Genomic DNA, 22,959 nt, shown 5'->3' with positions numbered 1-22,959 from the left:
TAAAGAGAAATCTTCGATTGTTAGATTTTCAAAAAAATCGGAACCCAATACGTTAGGGCTCAATTTCCTTGAGAAATCTTAAATACGAGTATTACCTCTATTTTGAAGCATTTTATTTTAAAATTAAATAAGAGATAGGGTAATGTTATATTGAATATGTGAATGAATGCCCCTTAAACAAATATCAATAATAAATACAACAATTTCATAGAAATAATATGAATAAACAAATAAATAAACAAAATAATGACGTGCAAAATATCAAATAAATAGGCAAGATAATAATAAAAATATGCAAACATAAATTAATAAGCGAATAAAAAAATATACCTGTACAAATAAAAAAATACATAAGTTTTAAACAATTAATATAATATTAAAATTAATTAAATAAATTAAACATGTGTATATAAAATATAAGTATGCGAAAATTTTAGTATAAAAAAACATAAATACATGCTTAAATATACATATAAAAATAATAATTGCATATGAGAATTATAAAATAAAAATTAAAAGAATACAATTGCATTATCAAAAATATTGATTTTTAAAGAAAATATGAAAATGGACTAAATTGGATCGCCAGTAAAGATCCGGGGTAAATTCGCAAATAAATAAAGTCTGGAGGACTTAATTGAACACTCGAATTACATAGAGGGGTTGGAAGGGCAATTTTCTCTTCTCCTCTAAACGACGCCGTTCAAATTAGACCAAATTGAAATAAAAATAAATAAAAGGGTAAATTAAAAAAAAAACTTAATTACAAAAACATTAAAAGGCGGAGGGGCTAAATAAAATTCGCAGTGGTATCACCTTCTCTTCTCCCTTTTTTTAAAATCGTAAATAAGTAAAAAATAATCAAAAGAAAAAATAGTAAGCCACCTTTAAAAAACTACCAATCGTTCTTTTTTTTTTATTCCTCCTCCTTTTTCTCTTACAATGAAGGGAGAGACCTCTATTTATAGTTGAGCCTCCCCAAATCCAACGGTACAGATCAATTACATCAACGGCTGAGATTAAAAGATATCTACAAATTAAATCTCTAAGATTACAAAATCATATCTTCTAAGATTGCATATCATATCTAAGATTATATATCATATCTAAGATTGCATATCATATCTAAGATTGCATATCCCTGAAGATTATGTTTCCATAAGCTTGTAGATGGACCTTCAACCTTTTCAAGTAATGGGCAATTCCGATCGAGCCAAATGATATTACTTTGGTTTTTTTTTTTTGTGAGCCCGGGCTAAAATTGGGTATTAGAAACATGAATAACTTTTCCAAAGTTATTAATAGCTAATTACAAAAGTGACAGCGGGAGAAAGGATAGTATGAAATTGTGATTCTACCTTAAAGGAAAAAATTGAAAATCAAGAGGAAAAATCTGATTAGAAAGGGATAAGGATGGCATAGAATCACAGTTTCATATAATTTCTTTTTGTGATAACTGATGGTCAGTTTGGCCGCAGTATATAACAAATGATATTCATCAATCTATATTTTGGTGATAAACTGTCACCGTTTTTTTTGGAAAAGCAAAACATTTTGCATGTGTTTTAATCTGTAATTCCCTGGTACTAATCGTTACATAGCCAATTAAATATGACATCAATTGGATTCAAAAAAGGAAAAGAAACATGGCATCTATAATAGTAAATCTATATTAATTTTAATGGCAAAACTAGATAGAGGTATCAAAATTTTTAAATAATGTATAATAAATTAATTTTAAATTTTAAAAGAGTGTATAGATGTTTGACATATTTAAACCCAATAAAAAACCTTTCTTGCTGTAAGAAGATAAAAAAACCAATGATATTTTGGGCCTACCATCCAAGGGAGCGAGCCATCAATAATGGATGAGAAGAAATAACCGGCGCGTAATGCCTAACTTTATTATAACCCACTCATGTATCAAATATTAGAAATTTATCATCTGATAATATCAACCGACACTCAAAAAATAATATTTGATTAAAAGACGAATTCCATGTAGAATGTTAAATTTTTTAATTGAAGATTTTTAAGTCATAGGTTTTCTCTTCATACAAATGATATCTAATGTAAGGGGAAAAAAGAGAAAACCCAACATTAGAAGGCCCCTCTCAGAAATAAAACATGTTGCTCAATATTAGCTCGAGATTTAGGCCCATCTCAGAAGATTTGAGTTGATTTTTCATCTACTATATATCTTTTGCAAGTCTAATCATACTCTCATTTCCCATGAACTTAATTCCCCCATGTATATACTTCATTTTCTAGGGTCATTTTTAAAATATTCGACATAGGCTTGTGACGATTGAAAACAAAATCTTTAAATGAGCTTCCATTGCTATTACTGAATTTAAACTATCACATTGGAAGGGGCTTGAAATGTAATCCTCAAGTGTTTATGATCTCCTTCATATGTCACAACTAGCATGCTTGGATCCTCCAAACATCGTTCCACGTGCTTTCTAGCAGGGCATCCCCTTGTGCTACTGCATTTGTAGTAACTCCTTTGAAATTAAATTCATTAAAAAATAATTATGTCAGTCAAGATTGATAATGAGTTTAACTGCACGCAAACCCTTCAATTTTTCTTTTTTTTTTATGTTTAGGAGCTCCACTATGCGAACCCACCAAGGTTTTGGGGGTAGAATCACAGACAAAACCTTAGTGGAGCCAATATTTGACCCCTCAATAACTTCGAATCCTAAAGAGTTTATATATGTTGCAAAGTGATCATTTATGCGTTGGTGAACCCAGATCGCAAAACTGCGAGTTCATCAAATGTGCGAGCTCTACAAAGTTACGAGCTCATTAAAGCTGTGAAATGCCCAATAGTGCGGGTTATGTTAGGCGAGCCCTTACTCTGCAAGTTGCCAACTAGTCAACTTGCACTGAAACAATGATAATTTTTTATAAGACATTTTGATTGTTGATTAGATTGAAATCGACCAATGAAGAAGCAAATTGAATTAATCAAGTTCCAATGTTCGTCAAGTTGTAATTATTTTATTAATATTCTTAGCTTATTTTTATCTTGTTTTTGCTTCAATTTCAGTCCTTTCTTCATCATATATCCAACAATTTAGAATTTTGACTCTTGAATTAATAAACTAGCTAGTTTGGGATGAATATGAAAAAAGCAATACTATGTCATACCTAGGATATGGAGATCCTTTTATAGGTTTTTGGCCATATTTCCTCCAAGAGTGATCATCTGGTGGTATATCAGATGGTTTATTACTTATAGCTGGGACTCGTATAGTTTTCCTTATTCTCAGTTTCCTGCAGGGAAAGAAAATAAGAAATAAAGGAACTGATCAAATTCATCCTTTATATCAGATTATTAATGTTCCATGTTACTCTTTCAATGATAAGGATTTACCTTCTCTTTGAACAGTGACATCCCCCGGTTGAGGCTGCACATTTTGTACTAGCTTCTTCACTCTCCACCCCAATCTTTCTCTTTGAAAGAAGCATACAAGACTCATCCTGAGGAACCACAATTTCTGATGATGACCATGGAATTAACTTCTTGTCAAATATTGGCATCATGGTTGGTAGTGTTGAAGAATGATGCAATCCCATGATCAAATTTGGCAAAACCACCACATTTCTGGGGATCAAACGAGTATTTGATTGATTAAACTGTGGAGAGACTAATTGTCCCAGAATATGTGGTTGACTCGGTTTGCAAATGGAACTTTGGGATGCAAAACTGGGGCTGTCCATCAATTCAGCTGGATTTACATTATGGGATTTCGGCAATGGACCCTTCCTGATCCTTTTACACTCTGATTGCATTGATCCATCAAGGAGGCTAAGCAATTTCCTGAATCCATTTACTGTATCTTGAGCCATGAGGCTAATTTCTTGATTGCTTCTCTTTTGACTTCCATCACAAATGCAGCTAAAGAGGTGATTGGCACGTCTGAAACTGCTTTCAGCAACTTCATGGACTTTTAAATCCCATCTTGGGTTCATTGACACACAAACACCTGAAGCTTCTGTCCTAATTTTACAATTTACTACTGCATTTATGCACTAATAAGAAAGAAATGCATCTGAATCTAGCAGTTAAAGCCTGAAATGTAGCAAAAAAGCAGAAGACTTTTCACCCCCAAAGAATTTAATGATCAACTTTATAAAAAAATAGCATAGGCTAGAGAGATTTAGACTAAGTTTTTGATAAAACCTATGCACCAGAAACAACCAATAGATGAACCCTGTTTTGTATTAAGTGAATGAGCCAAATGTAGAAAACCAAGTTCATATTAAAGATTACTTTTTTTTTTGAAGTGCTCAACCGATCACATCTAACACTCTGCCCTCTTAGTCAACGGTGGCTTGGGTTAGATAATACGCCAACCAACGCACACTATAAACCATTATAGTCTCAAAATTAGCAACAAATTAATAATAAAGACTGATAGAAAGGGATGAAGGTGAAAACAGATAAGAAAATTGAAAAAGCAGACTCAACAATGAACGCAAATACATGTTCAAGTTGCTGGTTTTATGTATTAATCTATGCTACAATCATTTTTCTGCTTCATCAAGACTCAATGATAAAAAGTAAAAAGAAATATAGTTCGAGAAGAACCAACCTTAAAGGTGCACTGCTTGCCTATATTACCAGGACGTAGACGAATTATGGATTGGGTATATATACGACACCAAGTATATTAAATTTCTTGAGAGGATGATACCCTTACAGATTAGAATCATATGAGAGGAAGCCAATGAAGATAAAGAAACAAATATATAATGAAATCCCTGACCTTTTGGTATTAATAGATTATTAATGAAATAGCATTATATTAGTGGGGATGTGTGAAATTACAGAGGATGACACATACAACACAAAGATTCAAAGATTTAGGTGAAAAATCTTGGCTGCATGTGGCATTATTCGAGTTGCCTATGAATCTAATCCACTAAAGCAGCCAACTAATCAAATATTAGAAGAAATCACTTTCACTCAAGGGACTTCAACCATTGGTATTTATCCTTTTTCTTACTGGGGCCCTGATTGAAGCATGCTTGTTCCTAAAGGTTGTTCTTCAGTGGCTTCGCTTCCACTCCTTCCATTATTTCATTGTCTAATTTTCTTGTCAAAGAAAATAATGATATGATGGACTGATCCTCTAATAAATACGCTGTTATCTATGAATCAAGGCCGTAGATTTCATTTCTGGGATCATTCCCTCACCGATATGCTCAAGATTGTGCATGGGTCCACTATTAAAATGGACTTCTGTCATTAGATTCTAGTGCTGATCATATGGATTCTGCTGGTGGGAATAGCCATATAAAGTTGGGCACTTCATACAGAAATTCATGGCACTTGATAAAATCCATTATGAGCTAAATCTGTAGGAACAACACTCCTCCACTCACTGGTCATACATATGATGTTTACTACTCAAGTTCTTTCTCCCTTGAATCACATTCAAAAGCATAGCTAAAATAAGTCGAAGAAAAAGAGTACCAATTGAAAGGTCGAATCATATATCAGAAAATAGTTAAAGATTATTTGCAGTTAACTGGTATTGGATAACACAATACATTTACGTTAAAAATCTGATTAAGTTTCCAACGTGAACTAGAATATTATCTAAAAGTTTTTCTTCCAACATAATTGAGCCTTGACTGTTTACTTCTCACCGGTGTGCACCAGTTCTCTCCAATAGCCATCTTGGCTCTCATTTTCTTGTACTCCCTGGATCTTAAAACTCCCTCAAGAATGTTTTTATCTTCACAAATTTCATGTCTAGAAAGAGATGCGAGGCCCGGAAGAATGTCCTTTTGAAAATCCTTTAGTCTCCTCCCTCTTCTCAACTTGATACCAAAATCTTTTGTCTGTCCATCACTTACTTCAAATGGCTTCGATGTTACAGAATATTCATCAGCACCAGTTTCTGCCTGTTCCAAAGTCATTAACTCAAAAGAATCAATGGAACGTTGTGGCTGCTCCTTGTCCTCATTCTCTAACTCATTCGATGCTGCCTGGGTTGAAGATTCCTGATAGCAAGCTGAGTTCTCCAAGGAGATATGGATAAGTGATTCAGCTGCTATATGGATCAAATCATCCACTTCGGCTGACTCTTCCCTGTTATAGTAACACTCATGTTTCATTTCATTACTGCCAGAAGATCTTTGATCCTGCTCACCTGATAAAGTTTCTGCAACTTTAGGTCTCCCATGGGTTTCCGAAAATTGATCAGAAGCAGGAATATTTGAATTACAGGATTGAATTCCAGATTCCATAGTCCTTATAGGACTAGAATCATTATCTGAAATGCAACTAGACTTCCCTGAGTGAGGAGACACATCATGATGTTCATCTTCAATAGTAATTTGGACTTTATCAGAATATATCGACACATTCTCCTCTTCTTCAGTCTTCTCACAACCAAATTGTGTAGCAACTAAACATGCAGAGTTCAGACCATGAGCAGAACCATTTTGTAGTTTCAGTATCAGCTCATCCCTTCCATTCTTCGTGATTCCACCATGGCTGCTACAGTCCTCGGGCATGTTTATTCGGGGGCTGGATTCAGATGCAGGATTATTAAGACTGATTCCACGTTCATTCCTTCCACTATGTACAGAATTTCTGACTTGAACTTCTGTTCTCCTGTCTTTGTTATTGGAATTAATTAAATCAAGTTTTACACCATCTTCTTGTTGAATCATCTCAGAAGTGCCGTTGGGGAACTCCTTAATTTCTTTTCCCCGAAGTATAATTGGACACAAGGTTTCATGATTCTTGCTAACTAGTCCACTAAAACCACATGACGAGCTAGTCATTAAAGGATTGACCACTATGGCATCATCAGACTCACAAGACAAATCATCAAGCTGAACTTCATTAAGGTCCACATTTCCCATTCCACATGAAGTGAACTGTTGCTTCCTGGTCAAAAGGTTTTTGTGTAGCATATTTTTGTGGCATTTTAATCCTGCAAATGGGAGTAAAGATATGATAGATTAAATTACATAATATGCTTCAACTGAACAGGAAATGAATATGAAACCGCAGGTTCTAATGTGAAGAATTAACAGTACCTTGATCAGAATCACTCCAATCTTGGCAGTTTCTATCCCCGACAAAGGAGCTAGTCTCAGCTATCTTATAAGATAAATCTTTCTTCATGCATTCTGAAGTGATTGGATTAGAATTTATTGCAACTTGTGAATCATGCTTTCCTCCAGGATAAGTAACTTTAGCAGCAAAATCAAAAGGTGAATGTTTTGCATCCTCATCTGAGGTCCTCTCGGTAGATTCTTCCAGATCAATCACAATTCTAGAGAAGGTATTAGTTTTCTTGTCACACCTGCTTCTCTGTTTATCTTCCTTTTTCCCCTTGGCCACTCCTAGACTTAGAGAAAGCCTCAACTCCAGTGGATCCGAGAAACCACCATCATGGACAGAATTTACACCCAAAGTTTCTTTTAAGTGATCTCCAACCTTTACTTTTTTTGGAAGGTTATTATTATCTCCAAGGCGAATATACCGATCAGGCACAAGTTGAAGATCAAAAGGCCTAGGCTGATACTTATAGCTATTGTCCTTCCACCCTTCTAACAACTCCAGACTTGAAGATACCCCCGAGTCCAACTGAAGAAAATTTCAAAGAGAAAGGTATTAGTATTAGTTCAGTTAATCCATCCTGTACAAAACAATACAGATACTTCCCTGATGTTGAAAGTCATGATAGTGCATGCAAAAGAAAAGAATTTTCAAGTAGATTTCTCTTATTAAAGAATAGTTTTTAGCAAACCTTCATGATTACACCTCATCAAACCTTAAAATGCTTTAGATTTAGGGCATTTTTTTTTCATAACACCACTCAAGAAAGAGAGAAACCAATAACTAATAAAGAGAGAAACCAATAACTAATATATTGGCAGTCGACTTCTAACATCTCAAAAGACAGTAGCTTCAATTACCATGGGAATTGAATTTGTTGGCAATCTAGTTTCTTGGGGAAAAGATTGTAGATTTGCTTTCCATGAATTGTACTTTTCAAGCTCCGGTGGTGTAAGATCCTTCATTAGAGTCTTCTGAACACTATACAAACGATGGAGCTCACAGACCTAAAACAGAACATCCAGAGTATAAGCATCTAAAGTGAGGGAGAGGCATATCCTTCTTCCATGCAACAGATGTGACATGCACAGCATCATGTTCGACCCTTACCGTAAAAGCAATGAGTTGAAATATAATAGTAAATCACATGAAAATAAAATTGGCAAGAACAGAAGCTTCAAGCCAAAACCTTCCGCACCAAGATGGCTGAAGCCCTTATGCCAATTTTGAATGGAAAAATGTACCAAACTACATGTAATGAGCCATAAAGGAAAATCCTTGTACCTGCTTTCTGAATATGATCTCTTGATCAAGCATGGTCCGCTTGAAAACATCTTTAAGTGAATCAGTGTCTCGTGGCATTGAATTCATATCAAAATCTCCTACCAACATTTTTTCCTCGTAAAAATTGAACAGATACATTAATTGATATCAAATCTTGCATCCTCGAATAACTGAGTCTTGAAATGATGTTTTACACAGTCTTTTGCTCTCCATCTCTGCACAGTTTCCACGGAGAAATGATGGTTATAAGTTAGTGATGTACCACCAATAATCTATAAGGCTGGAAAACTGATAATAGCCATTAAGGCAGCCAATCTTGGAAAGATACTAGCCTTCCGCGTGGGAAAGGTGCCTAGAAAATTCCAGTTTTAACAACTATCAGATATACTTCGAAGAAGTTTCATCAATTTCATGGCATGCAAATAGGACAAGTCCTTACTGACAAATATTTCCATTTAAACAACGACAAATTTAAACAGAAATACCAAATTAATTGTAGTCATTGCAAGTTTTTTGCTGTAACTCTATCTACTTGCATGCTTAGCCATAGAAGAGTTTAGGAACTAAAACAAGCCAAGCAAGTTAAAGTAGCCAAATGGTACATAGGTCCTAGGTGGGATTATGATGAAAAATATAGATCATTCAGCTGTATGAAACAAAGAATCTGAAGGCATGGTGAAAGATCTAAGCATATAAATCAAAGAATATATAACAAACTTTAGCACCACACATAAAGATTTTATTTTATCAGCTAATTCGGATTGAACAGTAATGTTATCTCATGATATGATACAAGGGAATCCCCCAGAATGATAACATTTAGTAACTATGAAATGATCTAAGAGATAACAAGAAGGCTCAACTCAACTTAATGCATGCTATACTCTTGCCTATGAAAAAAGGAAAAGAAAATCATCCACCAACAAACCCTTTAGTTGGGGCAAAAGATAGCCCGCTGAAACACACAGATCTCATAATGAAAATGTAAGAAAACTTGCAGATTTAGGTGATTGGAATTCACTTCTTACAATCACATACAAGACTCAAGCTAATCAAACATAGACGAGTCAGTTGAATATAAAAGAAACATCGCTAAAGTAGTACACTATATGATTACAAAGAGCCATTGAACCAACCCTTTGCATTGCATAGTTCAAAGGATGTGCAGGGAAAAAGTTCTTTCATTCCTTATGGAGATATAGCCATTTCTTGCACTTATCTGGTGCATGATTGAACCATGCAGATGGATCTTAGTAAAATTAATGGGAATTTTTTAAGATATAAAAAAAGCCAAGGAAACCACATTGTTTACAGTTGTTATACGCATACAAAAAAGAAAAACATTGATTATGAAAACATAGACACAGAGTCAACCCAGCAAAACAGAACTTGATGTTAAATTCCAATAATTTTAAGCACATCAACATTTATGAAAACAAATTCCACATCATAAAAGACAAGTCATGAAGCATTAAAACAAAGAGGCAGAGAAACAAACAAGATATAAACACATAAAACAACAAAAGAAACAAAGCTTAAAATTTATCCACCGAATCCCATAACTGTGAGGGGAAAAGGAACTCACCAGGAGACAAATAACCCAAAAAAAGCATTCCATCATTAGATAGATTAAAAAAAGGTCTCTACTTTCCACTAGTTCCTCCCCATGAAGATATTAAAAGAAAAACCCAAGAATCCCAAGAGAGAAAAACAATCAGACCATCACTTTGGGTTTAAGACAAGAAAAAAAATAAGATAAAAGAGAGGAAGGAATTAGATTTTTATTTTTATTTGTTTTTCTTTTGCTTTCTGTATCAGAAGAGAAAGGTGTTGAGTGGTTTGTGTGGCACATCATTGTTTCTTTTTCTGGTATTTATATTCACTTTCTGTCGTCTCTTTCTCTCTCATAATCTTTGGGATTCCTTTCCATTGCTTATATAAAATAAATAATATATTTTAGATTTGTGGGTTATTGAGAGCAGTCAGGGGTGGTAGGACAGTTTCAAGTTTCAACTGCAAAAAGCAAAGAGGAGGCCATTAATACCTTCCATTTCTACGCTCTCCACTCCCATTGGTCTATCGCTTATTCTTCCAACTTCCCATTAATATATAGAGTATTTTATGTGGGTACCTGATGAATGTTCAAAATAATTTACAAATGCCTCTTATTTTTTTAAAATACTATTTTTTTTCTTTAAATCAATTGTATAACTAAGATTTATTCTTAATATTTGATTTTATGCATTGTCAAAAAATAAAAATAAAATAGAATAAAAGTGTTCATTTACGGTTTTATATAATTAAGAATTTATTAAGATATTTGTGCATCTAAATTTTTGAATTTATCCAATACATCTATCATATCAATGTAAAATATTGTTTATCTTAATATATATTTAACTTTTGAAAGTCTTTTATATCAAACAAATGATGGGGTATGAAATATTAATATTAATTGTATAAAAAAGTTATGAAAGAATATTAAATCACTTTAAGTTTTACACGGATATAGGTAGATCCCTCCCTAAAATAATAAAATGATACATCATCAAAAATAATGTCATTTAATTTTAAAATTTCTTAACTATGTATCATACAAGGGCATAACTAAGGAGGCGGGTAAGGGCTACGGCCCCTCAAATTTTTAAGGGTTTTTTTTTTTAAGTAAGGAGTGTCTATTTGAAAAAAGAACAAGTAAAATATTTCTCTAGTTTCTCTCAATTTCGATATTTGGCAAATTGATCCATCATCAAAATATGGAGCAATTTAGTCACTATCAATTTCTAAAATCACTAAGGATAATTAATCACAGCGACCATACTTCCCATCAATTTATTCTCCTTTTGATTGCTATAATGATAAATTTAGTCATCAACGCTCACACATTCTATTAATTAAGTCTTGATTCTAAAAAAATCAAGAAATTTAACTATCAATATTTGTACATTCTATCAATTTACTTACAATTTTAAAAAATTATTTAAAAATAAAAATATATAAAAATATAAAATATAAAAATATATAAGTTCAAAATTCAAATATATATAATTTTAAAAAACAACTCAAAATTTTAAATATATATTTCTTTTATTATTTTTAAATGAGTACAAATATCCACACCTAACTTAAAAATTAGCAATAATTTTATCAAGTTTTTGGATCCCAAACAAATGAACAAATCGGAACAAATTGAATCAGAGAACATTTTTTCCCCAGTATCATACTCCAAAAAAACCGAAATAGCATGATTTTGAGATATTCATGAATTGGTATTTAAATTATATTCTTTTTCTATTTTGGTAATTTTTTTTATCACAAGTGGTACTTAAACTATTCTTTTTTTAAATTGGCACCTCCCTTAGTCCAACGTTAGTCAAATTGTTAAATTTATTTTAAAAGGTCTTAACCCACAAATTAATATCCAAACTATACATTTTTTTCTCAAATTGGTACTTAAACTCTCTTTTTTCGCAAGCTAATAGCATATAGAATTATACATAGAATCATATGATCTAAGTGAACAATCTAATACATTGGAATTATATGATTTGTTTTCTTACTTATTATTAATACAAGTTTCAATAATGGAGGAAATAAAAAGAAGAGGGTGATGGTGCAAAGGAGACCAATTCACCTGAATAGGCGGAGAGCCAAAGAAAGACAAGAGGAGGTAGATTGCTATGAGGGCTAGGAAGGTTGATTGCAAGGCATGAGGACGTACAAGGTAAGGCTTATTCTATTATTTCTTTTTGAGGCGGTACGAGTTGTTATGCTTAGATGTTCTTCAATGGACTCTAAAAAGAGTGTTCAAACTAAAAAGCGGATGATCAAACCATAATAAATAAAAAGTCTGATAAAAAAAGACATTTTCTCCATTAATAGGTGATCTAATGACAAGTAACAAGTCCGAAAAACTAAGTAGTCAAAAACAAAGGGACAAATGAGAGATGAAAAACTGTATTCAAACATTCATATGATACCTTCTGAAAGTCTCACGTGATTAGCCGGAAAGGGTATTACACCTATGATTATGGATAAGTTGGGTAGATGTAGAAGTAATAAATTGTACTTGGAAAAGGACAAGTGAGAGGTGGAGAGGGGAGGTGATTATGGATAATTAGTGGGACCAAGAGTGCTGAAAAGGTACGACAGGTTGGCCTCAATTATTGGGATATTGTGTCTGATTTTGGTTGATTACCATTCATTTTCCACTATTTCTTTCAACTATATAGCAAACAATACCCTAACCTTAGACAATTAGTTCATTTCATTTCTGGAATTCCCAAATATTTTATTAGTTTTATTGCATGGTTATGAAAATTAAATACAACCTGATACCCTTTTATTTTGGCTACAAAACTGTCTTTTTTATAACCTGTTTTGTGCGTAAACCCTATCAACCAAAATATCTATATATTGCAGAAAAACGAAAATGACAACTACGACGTACTGCTCAACTTCACTAACTAAATTATTCAAACAAGCTGCTTTCTTCAATATTAAAAAAAATGTCAAAATCCTGTATTATGCTACTGATCAATTTAATCCATGTGCTATTAAAGAAATCGGAATATAGTTAACATTTATCATTTTTCTAAAAAATGAAGAATATTTGATACATCGTCAGTGCATAGAATTCACACACCATTAAATAATAAAATAACATATCATTACTAGCATAAAACAAAAAAGAAATTGAAGGGTTTAAAAATAAATATTAATTGTAATTATTAAACATAAATAAAACTCAAATCTTAAAATATAAATAAAATAACTATAACTAATATTTAATTATGTTTAAATAAAGTTAATTGTATTTATTTTCAAGTCCTTAGATATTTTTTAATTTACACCAATGATGATGGGGCATGTTACCCATGCACCGACAATGCATAAAATATTATCCTTTAAAAATATATATAATTTATTATTTACCAAAGTGATTACTTTTTAAAGTTTTTATGTTTTTGTAAATGAAATATTTTGTTTGAAATTGAAGTGCAGTTGAACAAAAATAATTTTTAAGATATTTTTCATGTGGTAAATATTAACTCTGTTCCAATTCGGATTTCTTTGATTCTTTTTAGCAGCACATGGATTAAATTGATTTATTTAATAATAGATAGACTAATTTGATATAATCCCCATAATTCTTCAAAAGATTTCATTCAGTATAATTTTTTATATATGTTAAAATATTAAACAATATATTTCGTATGGCTATTGATTATGATTATAATTAATATATATATTTGAATAAAATTAAATTATTATAATGCATGAATAAATTAAAATTTAAAGTATACTTAAATCAAAATAAAATTGAAAAGGAATTCGCATGCTAGGAAACCCCATGTCCCGAAGCTGTTTGTAATAACCCAAATTTGCCCGGCTCAAATCAGAAATAAATAAATAAACAAAAATACAAATAAATACAAAAATTATTAAAAGTCCATCAGTCCATATTACAAACTCAAAATACATCAGATCCACTAAGCCCCAATATCACAACCCAATTATTAACCCAACTACCCAATTACAGACCAAAATAGCTAAATCCAAACCCACTAAGACCTACTAACCTAACCTTGGCCCAATTAATTTACCCAAACACAAAATACCCAAAAATGAAACCAAACCTACACCAATTACACCGGTCCAAATAACTAAAGCCCAAATTAGCCCAAAGCTAAGAAAACAAGAAACCCTAGGGTTTCTGCAAACTCCAGCCGCCGCAACAGAGCCTCCATGCGCTGCGCCGAGCCGTGCCACGTCACCGTACGGCCTCGCACTTGTAACAACCTGCAGCAAACGCAACAAACACAACAAAGGTAGCAACAGCAGCAGGATACACGGGAATAGCAGAGAAAAATAGCCGAAATTTAAAAAAAATTCCTGTAAATTTCTATTTTATTTCCGGCTATATAAAGCCATTTTCGAATTTGTAAAAGGATCTTCTTTTCCTTTTTTACGCCTACAAAATACAAAAAGTTTGAAATACAGAAAGATGATTCATTTCTTTCATTTTCTAGTCTTCTTTTATTTTTTTTCTTCTCAACGCTTATTTGATTCGTGATTTGTAAAGGAAACAATAGGAAGAAATTAAAAGGGGGAAAATACCTCGTCGTCGAATCCCTGTTCTCTCTGTCACCGTCAGAGCTTGAGCAGGGGTTCAGAGATCCATTTTGAAGGATTGATGAGCAGAGCGGCGCAAAAAAAAGGGTGATTTTGGGGGCTGGTGTTTAAGCTGGCCTAGGGTTCTGATTTGAGGGTTAAGAGAGGATTTATATAGTATTATAGTGCATAAAACGGCACCGTTTAGGGTCTGTTTTAGTGGCCTTAAAATGGTGTCGTATTAACCATCCAACTTCAATAACCGGCGCGGCGACCCGACCTGGGGAGGATCCGCGCATTTTTTGTTGTGTGGTCTATTTGCACCTTCGATCCCTCCTTTTTACTCCATCCTTTTAATTTCATTTTTTGTTTTTTTTTGTAAATTTCCCGCATGAATTTTGAATTTGTTTCAATTCAGTCTGGGTCTAAACGCCGCGTTTTGAGGGAAGGGAGTATTTCCCGCTTAGTCACCCAAGTAATTCACGCATTATATTTTGGCCCTCTGTTTTGTTTTATTCACATTTTTCCCGTTTTAATTTTGTTTAAAACTCTACTTAATCCTCTTTGTTTTTTTTAATTAGTTTAATCTTCTTTTTTATTATTATCATTGTGGCCACTAGCCTTATTGATATTGTAATTATGTTATTTATATTTTATTTATCTATTTATATATATGTATATGTTACTTACGTACTACACTTTAAATTTTTTATATATATTACAATCATATATATTAGCGTCAAATTTCATTATGTATTATTTTTAAATTACAATATATTATTAGCATCATAAACTTTTATGTATTATTAGTTTAGATTTATTATATATTTATTTTTAAATTCATTATGTATTATTATTTCAGGTTTATTAGGCATTATTTTAAAAGAAAAATATTATGTTTGGTATTGTTAGGATCGTCCCGAATAAGCAACGAACAAGTAAAAATAGTAGAAGAAATTGAGAAGATGAACACACAAATTTAACGTGGAAAAACCCCCCAAAAGAGGATAAAAAACCACGGGCAAAGATAAATTTACTATAATGGCAAAAGAATGAAGAGTACAAAAGATGGAGATAAAAACTAAACCCCGAAAACCCGAAAAACAAAGAACCCTCAAACGTAAACACAAAATTCTCTGAATGTGTTATGAGTTCTAATCTAATGGGTGTCTCTTAATTCTAAGATTGTAAAGGAGCCTATTTATAGGCTAAATTAGTAAGTCAAATAAACTATACTAATAAATGCTAAATATATTATACTAATAAATACTAAATCTTCTAGAAAGAAAATATATTTTTGTTTAACTTGACTTGCAAGCAATCTCTTAGAATTTGGGTCACACAATTCTAACAATCTCCACCTTGACACAAATTCTTTCAATGCCATCTTTGCCAAAACCCGCCACGGGCCTATCTTGAACTATGCAGGGAATTAACTGAGTCGAATCTATGCTTAGAAGCTGGAAGACTTCTAGCCTTCGACTTGTACACTGCCAAATCAAAACTAACCCGGGTCTGATTTTCACGAATACAGTGCCCTAACTTTTCAAAACCTGCATCCAAAAGAGAACCTCTCTTCAACGAAACAGTCATACCTTTTTCCCTCCTATGACCAAGTTGCCTCCGCTTCAAATGAGTTGACTTTGACTCCGTAACGGACGAGGGACGTCCGATTTCACCGGTCACTGTAGAACCTTCCAGAATATAAAGACTGCCGGTTCTTTTACCTTTTAACAAAACGAGAGCTCCACGAGATACTTTAATGTCGCTCGACTCGATGTTGATTCTGCATCCTTTCAAGTCTAAAATACTCAAGGAGATGAGATTCTTTCGTAAATCAGGTACATACCTGACATCTGAGAGTGTCCTAATCGTCCCATCGTGTATCCTAATTTTAACAGTACCAATACCGATTATTTTACTAGATGAATCGTTTCCCATGTGCACAACTCCACCTTCAACTGAACTGTATGTGGAGAACCATTCTCTATTGGGACACATGTGGAAAGAACATCCTGAATCTAGGATCCACTCAGACGTAAGCTTGGAGTTATCGCTCGTTGACACTAACAAGAAATCATCACCGCCTTCATCGACCAAATTAGCACCAGCTACATCTTCCTCGTTACTCTCAGCAGCTCTTTTATTTCGCAGTTTATAACAATCTGCTTTGACGTGACCTAACTTTTTGCAATAGCGACACCTTTTGTCTCGTTTCTTTGATGCTACCAAAACGGAAGCTTGTCTATCTGCTTTGCTATTCAAATCAAACTCATTGTCGAGTTTGTCTCTACTCAACAAATGACCCTTCACATCTTCGAACGAGAGTTTGTCTCTACCATAAATCAGGGTCTCCCTGAAAGACTTGTATGAAGAGGGTAAAGAGCACAATAATAGCATAGCTTGATCTTCATCGTCAATATGAACCTCAACGTTCTTTAAATCATTTAAAAGAGTAATGAATTGACTGATGTGATCTTTAAGAAGCTCACCTTCGTTCATGCGAAACGTAAATAGACGTTGTTTCAACACTAAACGGTTAGCCAGTGACTTAGTCGCATAAAGAGTTTCTAACCTTTTCCACAAGGTGAATGTCTTCTCCATCAATACCTCCTGCAATACTGTATTCGCGAGGCACAACTGGATTGCAGACAAGGCCTTTTCATCAAGCTCTTCCCATTCTGTTTGATTTAGATTCTCAGGCTTTTTCCCTGTAACAACCTTTTTCAAGCCATTTTGAACTAGAATTGCCATCATCCGAACTTGCTACAGATTGAAATTTGTCTCACCATCGAACTTCTCAATTTCAAACCTTGTTGCTGCCATCTCTGACCGAGCTGATCTATGAAAGTTAAACTAGCTCTGATACCACTTGTTAGGATCGTCCCGAATAAGCAACGAACAAGTAAAAATAGTAGAAGAAATTGAGAAGATGAACACACAAATTTAACGTGGAAAAACCCCTCAAAAGAGGATAAAAAACCACGGGCAAAGATAAATTTACTATAATGGCAAAAGAATGAAGAGTACAAAAGATGGAGATAAAAACTAAACCCCGAAAACCCGAAAAACAAAGAACCCTCAAACGTAAACACAAAATTCTCTGAATGTGTTATGAGTTCTAATCTAATGGGTGTCTCTTAATTCTAAGATTGTAAAGGAGCCTATTTATAGGCTAAATTAGTAAGTCAAATAAACTATACTAATAAATGCTAAATATATTATACTAATAAATACTAAATCTTCTAGAAAGAAAATATATTTTTGTTTAACTTGACTTGCAAGCAATCTCTTAGAATTTGGGTCACACAATTCTAACAGGTATATATATATATTGTTCATTTTAAGATTTTGGCATGTATAATTTATTGATTGTGATTTCCCTTGTTGCCATTGTTTTCTTAGTATACATTTTTAAAATCGATTATTAATTCATTTGATGTTTAATTGGTAATATAGATGTTTGCATAATAGGATTAAAATTATTGTTGCTATTCTTGTTAACATTTATCTATTGCTTGGTCATTATTTTTTAGTGTGTGTTCGGATCATCAATTATCTCATACGTTACCATTCAATCGTGCTACATTAAAGATTACGTTTCATAAATATCAAAAACATTTTATACAAAAGTCTTTCAAAATAACGCGACACTCGGAATTTGGGATTCTCGAAAAGATTGTGTCCTAACTTACTGGATTCCAATCTTCCTCGGGATCTAAAAAACCGAATATCCTTTTAATTAAAACATAAATAAAAAGCTCATTCTCGGGAATTCAACACGTTGTGTCCTAAAGCATTGGATATGACAGGTTGTTTTCTCGAGACGAGGATTTTTCTAATAAATGAAAATAAATGCAATATTCGATATTTAGGAATTTTGTGAAATCAAGCCCTAACTTATTGGGTTTTGATTTTCTCATTTGACCTAAATAATCAGATATCCTTCTCAAAAGGCATGAATTTTAAAATTTAAAAAAGATAAACTTGATTTTGAGATTCGAAATGTTGCACTCTAACTTACTGGGTGTGACTATTTATTTCTTTGAAATAAGTGAGCCTTATCATTCAAATCATTTTATTCAAGATAAAAGGATCGTATTTTAAAATTTTTTTAAAATTTCGACACTAAGACATTAAACAATCAATTCGGTACCAATTTTGGGCGTTACGAGGGTGCTAACCCTTCCTTGTGCGCAACCGACTCCCGAACTTATTTTCTCAAATCTCGCAGACCTAAAATTTATTTTTAATGGTGAACCGATCACACCTTAATAAAAGATCGGTGGCGACTCTCATTTCCATTTTTAAAAGTCGATCTCCATTTTCAAACCAATATAAAAAAATGGTTTCGACACTGTTTCTTTAAAGATGTATGTTTTAATAAGTTATATGAAATTGTGATATTTAATTGATGTGATGATGAGTACCAACCTACGATTTTATAAATTAATAAACAAACAAAAGAAGGATATGGTTAATTTCGTCACCTGTTTATTTTTTTGGTCTTAGAATTTACACATTTTATAAAGTAATAAGTTTAGCTTTAAATATTTATTAATTTATGTTGGTTCTAAAAATTCAAAGAAAAAGTTAAAGACATAAAAAATAAATTAACTATATTACTTGGTTCATCACCATGCTCCTTCTCAACTTGTAAACGTATCCCACAAACCTGAGTTAATTTTTAAAGCCATTACTGTTTTTTAGATGTGGTGGCATTGAGGGGCTAAGGCCATCAGATCATAACCTTGTGTGTAAGAAAAGGAAAAATGTTGGAAGAAGGTTATGCCATCAAATACCCAAATTTTGATTGGTAGAAATAACGTCAACAAGATGCTAGATTGATGGCTAAAGAGGTCGATGATTTCCTGTTGAAGAATGACGACGGTTACCTTGTAAAAGGCAAAATTGAAATGCACCAGCCGGGAATCGAACCCGGGTCTGTACCGTGGCAGGGTACTATTCTACCACTAGACCACTGGTGCCCTCTTGTTAACGGTGTTTTTGCATCTAATTAATATATATTGTATTCATACTTTATTTTCCAGATAAGTTGCGGATGGACATGTGGAAAGCAGCCTGCATGATATATAATATGATTAGACATTTTATTAAGTGTTGGGAAATTCAGTATAGTATGGAAGCTATTGTTTATCAAAATAATGCCATCATTGCTTGTTTCGTCCGAGCTGAGCCTCACACTGTACTCGGTACTTCTCGAGTCTTCTTTTTTTTACTTCGAATTGGCTTTAGTATTTTGGTAACAAAAAGAACAAAAATGGGGAAAGTTGATTGGTTTTAGCACTTTTGACTATCAAAATTATTGGCTTTAGAAATAAATAAATTTTTAACCTTTCTGGTAAAGACCATAGCTTAATCAGTGAATGTGTGTTTAGCTCCATGGCTTCCCCTTTCGCCGCTCAGGGTTTCTCTTAGAATCCCAATTACTGCAAAGAAAGTGTTCTATTATCTGATTTTCAGACAAATTTTCATCAATTGAAAGCAAAGCTAATTGTCATACTTACTTCAATTCTCTATTTGACAGTGCCTCAGTTATATCAAGTGTGGCAGAAATGAAGCCAACAAACTAAAGATGGAGAGAAACTACTTTCATCATACAAAACATAACCCTAGATTATTTATTAAACTCACATCTTAAAGACTCGAAGATTACATTACAACATGAGCTAACATTAACTCTCCATCACCCTAAAGCAGCAAAACCCTAGTCCTCATTCACATCCATTTACCTTCACTAACAATAAACTTGTACACTACTCAACGGTGACTTGATACACATCCTTCCTCTCATCCTCCTTCACTTTAGGCACAACCACTTTCAACACCCCATTTTTCATCTCAGCCTTTATCTCATCCACCTTATACATGGTGGGGGGTAGGTCAAGCCTGCTCGAGTACCGTCTCCCTCCCCCCTCTTCTTCTTCTTCTTCACCCTCCCAATCTTTACCCCCTTCTCCTCGGATGATGAGTGTGTTCTGTTCCACCGAGATCTTAACATCCTCCTTGCTAAGCCCCGGCATTTCAATCCGGATATAAAGAGCATTGTTGTCCTCCCTCATGTCCCACCCTTTCCTTGACGACAAACTCGGAGTTGACAGCAATGGATGGTCCGTGAATTGATCCATTAGGTTCAGGACTTGGCTCAGGCTTCTTGTTGGTGAAAATGGATCAAATACATCTGTACCACCAACAATATAGCTATAAGCATTTCCCCTGCTTCCGGGATAATGAGAGTTTTAAAACAAATTTGAATTTGAATGAAATTTGTATCAGCATCCACATTCAAAACTGTAATTATTTCATTGTTTTTGATAGTAATTGCTTATTTGTTACATTCATTTCTTTTTTCAGATTGGATTATATCATCTACAGGAAAACATCCAAAGCTTCACTCTTTAAAGCAAAATTCAACTTTAAAAGAAGAAAACAAATACCCATCTCGATCATAAACCTAACTGAAAAAAAAAAGCTTCAAGTACACAGAAAGAAACACGAACGAAAGGGGAAAAGGAGGGGCTAGAAAACAAGTACCAGAGAAGAAACGGGGAGAATCGCGACGGCGAGAGACAGAGCGATCAGATTGGCGCTGAACGTCGACGGAGCGATCCTCGTCGTTGAATTTGGTGAGCTGAGCATTGGTATTGAAGGAGCGAGCCACGGTGGGAAAAGCCACTGAAACGGTACGTGCTGGTGAAAGATTGGCCAGCTTCGAAAACAGAGTCGATACAGGGACTCTTCTTAAAGCAGTCGAATATGCCATTGCTTCTAAAACAGTGGAAGGTTCTTCTTTGGCAATGTTTTGTAGTAGTGGATTTGGGTATAGTGGGGGGTTTATAAAGGAGACTAAACATGGGAGCAATGTAGAAACGTGGATAACGGAAAAGGAGAGAAGGTGGCAAAACTGAGCGGTAGCAGAAACTTCCCGAGTGTTGGAGAACTATTTCTTATAATATATATATATATATTACATTTTTTTGTTTTCCAAGGTATTCTTTGTAGCAAGCTTAGTAAGTATCCAACTGATTGAATTAAAGCTTAAGAATTTACTTAATTTAATTTACTTTAATTATTGGTTGGATTATTGGGCTTCATTAATATGTATTTATTTTAAATAAATAAAAATATTAAATTAAGTCATTTTTTTTGGCCCGATAAATTTAAAAATTTAAAAATCAATAACCAACTAAAATAATCAACCAAATGAAACCATAACCCAAAGGTTAAATTCTATTATTAGTCCTTATACTTTATAAAATCTGTAGATACAGTCATTGTACTTTAATTTGGTTAAATTTAGTCCTATACTTTCTAAATTTTAAATTTCAAATTGAGTCATTAATTTAATGCGAAGCAAATTGCAACTTGAGAGTTTGATAAAACTTGCATTATATGAATTGACATATTTTTGAACTAAACTCTACGGACCTTTGCTTGATGAATCTTGAAGTCTGTTAAAACAACCCATTAGTGAAGCTTGAACATGCAAATTCAAGTCAAGTTCCATTATAGAGAAGATGGAATTTTAATAAGAGTTTAACATTGAGAACATCTATGCCATTATAAGGATAATTGAATATACACGGTGACCTTTTTATATGCGAATTGTTTCATTGACTACAAAAATCTTAGAGGGAAAGTGATCCTATTTAGAGTCAAGAGATGAGGTTGCTACTTGATGAGTGAGGACTTAAGTCACACCTTGTACTCATTGAGTATAATCGATTAACTCTCTAAATAAGGTCCCACAAACATAGGAAATTAGGTACATATATGACATCAAATTATCTTAATACTAAAATTTAATATCAATAAAAATATATATTTAATATATGAAAATTTTGTGTTAGCAATTTTTTTTCTTTTTTACTTTTCAAATAGATGAAAAATTATCAAGGAAATCACTTTCAATTGCTTGTGTGAAAGTAACTTACAAGGGAATGTTATATTCCAATGAAAGTAAATCAATTTTTGCATACCAAACGTTGGAATCACATTTCAACTAATTAAATTACTTGTGAAGTGATAACTTTCCATCATACCAAAAGCCCTTTTAAATGTATGTTTGGATATACTACTAAAACAATGCTAATAAAGTGTAATTATTAGGATAGTAATTATATCAATATTGTGATAGCCCGAAATAGGGCCTAATCGGAATAGTGGTTTCGTAACCACAAATCCGAAGTGAAATATTTTAATTTTATAAATTTTTATTAGTTACTGATTGATTGAAATATTGTGTGAAAATATGGATAGGAAATTTTAATGATTTAGTGCCTAATTGAATTTTTAGGACTAAATTGAGAAAAATGCAAAGTGTGTCTAATTAGTGATTAAATGACTTAATTGAATTATTGCATGAAATTGGAAGTGTTTATGTGGCAATTAGACCATAAATTAGTGATATGGACACAAAAGGGTAATTCTAGAAAAATATCTAAGTA

The 22,959-nt window shown here is 33.1% G+C and overlaps 3 protein-coding genes and 1 non-coding gene across 10 annotated transcripts; all 4 read right to left on the bottom strand.

Annotated features, from left to right (window-relative positions):
- Positions 1-2,002: 2,002 nt before the first annotated feature.
- Positions 2,003-4,999, bottom strand: LOC107929400 (probable WRKY transcription factor 15). 5 transcript variants are annotated; one of them, XM_041098597.1, is made up of 5 exons: positions 4,605-4,992; positions 4,283-4,375; positions 3,383-4,081; positions 3,157-3,282; positions 2,003-2,507 (listed from the first exon to the last, which is right to left on the bottom strand). In XM_041098597.1, the coding sequence occupies exons 3-5, from the start codon at positions 3,979-3,981 to the stop codon at positions 2,354-2,356; spliced, it is 879 nt and encodes a 292-aa protein (XP_040954531.1). In that variant the 5' UTR covers positions 3,982-4,081; positions 4,283-4,375; positions 4,605-4,992; the 3' UTR covers positions 2,003-2,353. The 5 variants fall into 5 exon arrangements, with proteins under 5 accessions (XP_040954531.1, XP_040954533.1, XP_040954532.1 ...); XM_041098599.1 differs by lacking the exon at positions 4,283-4,375 and having other exon boundaries at positions 2,003-2,489; positions 4,605-4,999; XM_041098598.1 differs by lacking the exon at positions 4,283-4,375 and having other exon boundaries at positions 3,383-4,009; positions 4,605-4,994.
- Positions 5,000-5,485: 486 nt separating this feature from the next.
- LOC107929399 (uncharacterized) lies at positions 5,486-10,375 on the bottom strand. Of its 3 annotated transcripts, none has more exons than XM_041098596.1 (5): positions 9,963-10,375; positions 8,378-8,729; positions 7,954-8,100; positions 7,069-7,621; positions 5,486-6,962 (listed from the first exon to the last, which is right to left on the bottom strand). In XM_041098596.1, the coding sequence occupies exons 2-5, from the start codon at positions 8,513-8,515 to the stop codon at positions 5,611-5,613; spliced, it is 2,190 nt and encodes a 729-aa protein (XP_040954530.1). In that variant the 5' UTR covers positions 8,516-8,729; positions 9,963-10,375; the 3' UTR covers positions 5,486-5,610. The 3 variants fall into 3 exon arrangements, with proteins under 3 accessions (XP_040954530.1, XP_016716294.1, XP_016716295.1); XM_016860805.2 differs by having other exon boundaries at positions 8,378-8,592; XM_016860806.2 differs by lacking the exon at positions 9,963-10,375 and adding an exon at positions 9,514-9,899 and having other exon boundaries at positions 8,378-8,592.
- A 9,033-nt stretch (positions 10,376-19,408) lies between these two features.
- On the bottom strand, positions 19,409-19,479 carry TRNAG-GCC (transfer RNA glycine (anticodon GCC)). The gene has a single exon. It is a non-coding gene; the product is annotated as a tRNA-Gly (tRNA).
- A 631-nt stretch (positions 19,480-20,110) lies between these two features.
- On the bottom strand, positions 20,111-21,440 carry LOC107929341 (heat shock 22 kDa protein, mitochondrial). Its single transcript, XM_016860739.2, has 2 exons — positions 21,047-21,440; positions 20,111-20,693 (listed from the first exon to the last, which is right to left on the bottom strand). Exons 1-2 carry the CDS (start codon positions 21,273-21,275, stop codon positions 20,269-20,271), a joined length of 654 nt encoding a protein of 217 aa, XP_016716228.1. The 5' UTR covers positions 21,276-21,440; the 3' UTR covers positions 20,111-20,268.
- Positions 21,441-22,959: the final 1,519 nt, after the last annotated feature.

Source organism: Gossypium hirsutum, chromosome D08, assembly GCF_007990345.1.
Source record: "Gossypium hirsutum isolate 1008001.06 chromosome D08, Gossypium_hirsutum_v2.1, whole genome shotgun sequence".
Taxonomy (NCBI): Eukaryota; Viridiplantae; Streptophyta; class Magnoliopsida; order Malvales; family Malvaceae; genus Gossypium; species Gossypium hirsutum.
This window is presented reverse-complemented; position numbering and strand designations above follow the sequence as displayed.